This window comes from Nanorana parkeri, unplaced genomic scaffold (assembly GCF_000935625.1).
Source record: "Nanorana parkeri isolate BGI_ZX_2015 unplaced genomic scaffold, ASM93562v1 scaffold2085, whole genome shotgun sequence".
Taxonomy (NCBI): domain Eukaryota; kingdom Metazoa; phylum Chordata; class Amphibia; order Anura; family Dicroglossidae; genus Nanorana; species Nanorana parkeri.
In genome coordinates this window covers 70202-76589 of record NW_017308353.1, presented here as the reverse complement: position 1 = coordinate 76589, position 6388 = coordinate 70202, and the positions used below count along the sequence as shown (strand labels likewise).

At 52.2% G+C, this 6388-nt stretch overlaps 1 protein-coding gene across 1 annotated transcript in view; it reads right to left on the bottom strand.

Annotated features, from left to right (window-relative positions):
* The window catches only part of PLXNB3 (plexin B3), a 70041-nt gene that overhangs the window by 52602 nt on the left and 11051 nt on the right, over positions 1-6388 (bottom strand). Inside the window, exons 4-5 of the mRNA XM_018572609.1 lie at positions 4750-4850; positions 1478-1610 (exon numbers count right to left, since the gene is read on the bottom strand). Coding sequence (XP_018428111.1) covers positions 1478-1610; positions 4750-4850 — 234 coding nt within the window. The remainder of the gene's footprint in view (positions 1-1477; positions 1611-4749; positions 4851-6388) is intronic.

Genomic DNA, 6388 nt, shown 5'->3' with positions numbered 1-6388 from the left:
CCCCAATCCAGGAGCCAGTCCACCCCAATCCAGGAGCCAGTCCACCCCAATCCAGGAGCCAGTCCACCCCAATCCAGGAGCCAGTCCACCCCAATCCAGGAGCCAGTCCACCCCAATCCAGGAGCCAGTCCCCCCCAATCCAGGAGCCAGTCCACCCCAATCCAGGAGCCAGTCCACCCCAATCCAGGAGCCAGTCCACCCCAATCCAGGAGCCAGTGGGATATCTTTAAGGAGACAGTTCCATTGAGAACAACTAGAGAAAACCTCAAACGTTGGGCGCCAGTTGTAATCCTGAGGGAGCATTAGCTACCTGGCTCTCGGGATTTGTCCAGCCCGGTCCTAACATATACATAGTAACTGTAATATGACTATTCTTACAAAGCCCCCGCTGGACCCCACCAGTCTGAACAACTTAAGACCCATCTCCTTGCTCCCGTTTACCTTCAGACTTCTTGAACACCTAGTCTACATCCATCTGAGCCACCGCCTCGCTGTTATCAGGCTTCTCAACCCTTTTTCATCTGGCTTTTGTCTGCAACACTCCTAGAACTCACCAGCTGCTAAAACCTATACCCTACACCCTTAGACCTTTCTGCTGCCTTTGTCACAATTGACCATCCATGCCTCAAAAAACCTCACTCCCTTGGCCTCCAAGCCTCTGCTCCTTCATGGTTCCTATCTCAGCACACCTTCAGTGCCACCTACAACTCTTCTCCTCATAGGGGTCCTCCAAGGCTTGGCCTTCTGGCTCCTCCTACTCTCCATCTCCACCTTCCACGGTCATTTCATAACCTCCCACAGCCTCCAATACCATCTCTATGCTGAACACACCCAAATCTATCTCTCTACTCCTCAGCTCATCCCTCCCGTCTCCTCATGCATCCCTAATTCCCTCACTGACATATCAAACATGGGTGTCCCATCACTTCCTTAAACACAATCTGGTCAAAATTGGGATCATAACATTTCCTCCCCCCCTCCTCCAAATTCTCCATTGTAATCAACAACAATGACTACCTACTAGGTGTACTCCTGGAGACTGACCTCTCCTTTTGGCTTCACATCTAAATCTTCTATTCCTAACATTTCCAAAATTCACCCCTACGTAACCAGTGACAAGTCAAAGCCCCTAAATCACTCCATTGTTATTGATCCCCTGGACTCTCCTCATTGGCCAACCTCCACACAGGCTCCTCCCTCTTCAGTATCATGAATGCTGCTGCCAGTGTTATTTACTTTACCAACCGTTCGGTGGGAGCCGCCCCTCTTTGCCAATCACTCCACTGGCTCCCCCTCCTAACTCTAAATACAACGTACAAAGCCACTCTGACCCGAGCTCCATCACCATCCTCATCTCAAATTATCACCCAATTCGTCCTCTCCGCTCCTCCCAGACCTCTTTATATTCTTGCCCCTTCATCATCTTCTCTCATGGCTACCATAAAACCATGGTTGGCCACTCTCTCCAATCACACACCTCCGTCTGCTCCTGCCGGCTCTGATTGGCTGGCGAGAGATCCCGGATGGACAAACAGCGGGTCTGATCGTCGAAGCTCCACAGCCAATGGTTAGCCGCGTCGCTGTTCTCGCACTGCTGCTTCTCTGTGCACCTGCGAATCAGATAGAAGAAGGATTAGTAAAGAGAAAAAGCGAAACCCCCTATAAACTATCCCGCCCCCCTCAGTCCCGACCTCTCCAGCTAATTCCCTAGTCAGGGCTCACAGCAAATATATAGTCACATTTGTTTAGTTTAGCTTTGGGTGGAGGGCACGAGGCGACCCACTAAACATGCGTTCACGTCCCACTTTTGGGTCACGAGCCACCAGTTGAGAACCAGGGAGCTAGATATACACAGTCCGATCGGATGTCGGTACTTGCTGCTGTAAGATTGTGCGTCAGAGCATTCAGCAACGCAGGCACCGATGTGGAAGATAAATGGAGCTCTCAAGAATTTCGTTTGATTGCCATGCAAATGATCTGAGTTTGAATGTTCCATCTCTGGATGCATGGAAGTGAAGTAATGTTTGATGCAACGCATGCGATCTTATTAGCCACTCGCTTGTCCTACGGAAGCATCATCGAGTCACGTTACAGATGTTTCTACCTCTACAGGCGCCTTTAAAAAAGTTAGTGGAAATAACAGAAAAAAAAAAGGAGTGTCGCTGTCATAAAGCCTGCACCGCTCTTCTAAACTGAGAAAAGTGGAGCAGATCCTGCTTCTGGGGGGTGCCGGCCCCTTTGTGATTTAGGAGCGATCTGCCCTATTTTTCAATGACACGGCATAGGGATCAGAAGACCCGCAGCTGCTTGCTCTGCCCTCCACTGAGAGCGAGAGGAAGGCTGTTAACCCTGCGTTTGCCAGCTCCCATATTTGCATTCCCTCTGGTTAACCTTTACATCAGGGGCGTAACTAGAAATCACAGGGCCCCATAGCAACATTTTGTATGGGGCCCTGCGATTTCTAGTTATGCCCCCTTGCAGAGCCCATTTGATATCACACACAGCCCACCTTCTTCCGTCGCAGGGGGCCCGCCTTCCTCCTCCACAGCTGCTGGCTGTCACTGACTCTGCAGCGACTGTGAGGAGGAATGCGCCGCTGCACACATAATTGACAGGTTGTCGGTGATTTAACCGCAACACGTTCCTCCTCACAGCCGCCAGTGACAGCCAGCAGCCTGAGATGCCATAGCGACCCAGACGGCCCGCACGGCATCGGGGATGTTCCGGCCGGGCCCCCCCGTGCCCTCAAACAATTTGGGCCCCTCCTTACCATCTTGTCTTGAATTGTATTGTGACTGTAATGTCTTCCTTATATTGTAAAGCGCTGCGCAAACTGTTGGCGCTCGATAAATCCTGTATAATAATAATGGCCGACCTGGGTCGCTATGGCGATTGTTACCTGCCACTGGCCTGAATGTTACACGTGATATATAACAGGAATCTGTCACACCGCTCCTACCAAGCCATCTACAGGCATCTGAAGCAGACAACAGAATGATGAGAACAGTATTACGGGTGACAAACGTCCATAATTATCCGACATAAAACAGCATTTTACAGCATATAAGAATGTTATGGAGCCGCGTTACTAGGCAATAAAAAGGAGTTTGCGTGACCGGCATTGCAAAACTACTAAGGGGTTAAAGGTGTGTCCACTGACAAGTAATACGTTAGCGGAGTCAGCCCCGGGCTTCCTAAATATCTTTGTTACCATGAAACCGAGATCATCCTGTCCTGACTCTGTTCCTGTCCGCCTGGCAGTTCTGTGAGGCCCCCGGCTCCTCCGGTTACATTCCCCCCAATAGCAGGGGCAGGGGAAACCCCACTTATGTCCTTGTTTGGAGGTTTAGATACACTTTTATGCACCTTGGCCCTTTCAAGTCTGCTTAGTGTTACTATATAGAAAAATAGCTTTTCCTGCACTAGCTGGTCGCTTTAAGGCGTGGTAGCGGACCTATGGCACGCATGCCATAGAGGGCACGCATGCCATAGAGGGCACGCAGAGGCCCCTCTGGTGGACCACGAGCCTACTCAGGGGTGTCAAAATCCTATCGCCCGACGCCCGGGACATGCAGTTCCGGGCGACAGGCGGGTAGTTTTTTTAATCTACATTTAGGACCCGTTCACACCAGTTGCAGTGCGTTCCGGCCCGGACGCACTGCCTCGCATTGCGGCCGGCTCACTTTTTAGCGGGGCTGGAGGGGGCGTGGTGGGCCATTGAAGTGAATGGCACCGTAGCCACGACCTCGCCCGCACGGGATCGCAAGGCACATTGTGCCTGCGGGCCGGTCCTAACGAAATAGTGCTTGCAGCATATTGTTCGGACCGGACCAGACCACGGCATTGATGTGCTTGCTTTCCCATGCGGCCAATCGCATTGCGGCAGGAGGGCGTGGCTACGGTGCCATTCCCTTGAATGGCCCGTCACGCCCCCCTCCTGCCCCACTAAAAAGTGAGCCGGCCGCAATGCGAGGCAGTGCGTCCTGGCCAGAATCGCCCAAATGCTCCGATGCCTAGCCCGATACTTCCTGTATCAGGAAGCCAGGCAGCGCGTCATTAGACGCTGCCCTGCTTTCTGATTGGCCAGGAAACCGGCTTCATGCTCCCTCGTCACTCGTAATGATGCAGCGCCCTGCTTTCTAATTGGCCGGGAAGCCGGCTTCATGCTCCCTCGTCACTCGTAATGATGCAGCGCCCAGCTTTCTGATTGGCCGGGATGCCGTCATCTTATGACAAGGGAGGCTGGAGCCGGCTTCCCAGCCAATCAGGAAGCCGGGCGCCGCGCCATTACACGACGCCCGGCTTTTCATGATTGGCCAGCAAGCCGGCTCCATGCTTTCTCATCACTTTAGCATCCTTGCCTCTCGGGAAGCCGTATGACGAGTCTTTACACACCGCCTGGCTTCCTGAATCGGACTTCCGGTACTCGGCATCGGCGAGTACCGGGGGAAAAAAAATATCGGTACCCAAATACCGGTATCGGTGCATGCCTACTTATTACAATACCGAACTTATTTGAAGTGTTGGCACTTTGAGATAAATAAATAGATTTTGTGTCGCAGTTTGGGCCCCTGGGCTGCTGTGAGGGATAGTTACCCTTTCTCTGGGGTCAGTGGTAAAAATCAGACCCAAAACGGTGAAATGGGAGGTACTTGGCCCGAGTCTTGGCGTCTTTGCACACTGGCGCTCCCATCATAATACTGATCATTACCGGTTTATAGAACACAACACCGAGCACCGGGCACCTACCTTCCTTGGAGTACACACCACCCACAGAAAGGGTCTCTGGCACGTACGCATTCATCACATGACGAGGAGAGAGCGCACTCCGCAACTGGAAGTTTGGAGACCTGAAACAAAAAGAAAAGAAAAAGGTGACGAATCTCCCCGGCCGCTCGTGAGAACCTACAAAATACATACAAAGACGATAGAGAACTTCTGGTTGGTTGCTGGTAGGGATGCACCGATATTAGTATCGGTATCGGTGCCGATACCAAGTATTTGAGTGAGTACTCGTACTCGCCCAAATGCTCCGATACCTAGCACGAGTACTTCCTGTATCAGGAAGCCGGGCAGCGCGTCATTACACGCTGCCCGGTTTCCTGATTGGCCGGGAAATGGCTCCATGCTCTCTCGTCACTTGTGATGAGAGAGCATGGAGCCGACTTCCCGGCCAATCAGGAAGCCGGGTAGTGTGCAATGACACGCTGCCCGGCTTCCCGATTGGTCAGGAAGCTTGCAAATCCGGAAGCCGGGCGCCGTGTAATGACGCAGCGCCCGGCATTCTGATTGGCCGGGAAGCCGGCGTCATGCTCCCTCTTCATCTCATGAATCATAATATTAAGAAAGTGACCTTAAAGCATTAGTTTGTATTGCTTTAGAAAAAAAGGTGACCTGTCCCTTTAAGAAAAAGTATCGGTAATTGGTATCGGCGAGTACTTGATCAAAAGTATCGGTACTCGTACTCGCTCTTAAAAAAAGTGGTATCGGTGCATCCCTAGTTGCTGGACATGGCGCAGTTATAAACAAGGAGGTTCAGCTGAATATTGAGCATCAATGCACAAAGGTTGACCTGAAATTTCGGGCTTTTGGTATTTTTGGCCATAAAACTGGAGGTCTCCATCACCAGGCGACGAGGGAGCATAGAGCCGGCTTCCCAACCAATCAGGAAGCCGGGCAGCGTGTAATGACTCGCTTCCCGATTGGTTAGGAAGATTGCCAACGAGGAAGCCGCACGGCGAGTCAATGTCGGCTCAGTAGATCGGGAGGTGAGGGAACACATCGCTCACCTCTCGATCCTGTCACGGCTCTCTGCGTGACAGGGGAGGGGCTGGAGTCCCCCCTCCCCGCTCCGATCCTCCAGCGCTGACTGGCGGAACGGACGGGGGAGGGGGCGGGTACAGCTGTCTCTGCCTCTAGATAGGAGGAGCCAGCTGTCAGTCACGCAGCTGGGCGGATGCCGGCACAATTGTCGGGATCCGCTCCGGCTGCGGCGTCTCAGTATACCGCGAGCTGTAGCTCCCTATATACTGAGCTCAGGGTGACGGGAGGACGCTAGTTTGTCTCTTCCCGTTACCCTAAGGAGAACTATGGGGAAAAGCCCTGACCCCAGAGTTCTCCTTTAATGGGACTTCCGGTATCGGTATTTGGCAAGTACCGAAAAACCGCCATCGGTGCATCCCTAATATACTGTATATATAATGTGTGTGAGCATGGGATAATAAAATGATTATATACATACACACACGCCTCGCACATGCCTGTGCTATGCTATCCTATGATCTGGATGCACCGTAACCAGCAAGGTCCTTTGTGAGCCAGAAGGGCGAACACGTGTAGACACAATAGGACAGGTGGTGCTCAGGGACTGTTCGAGGCCTTTAAATTT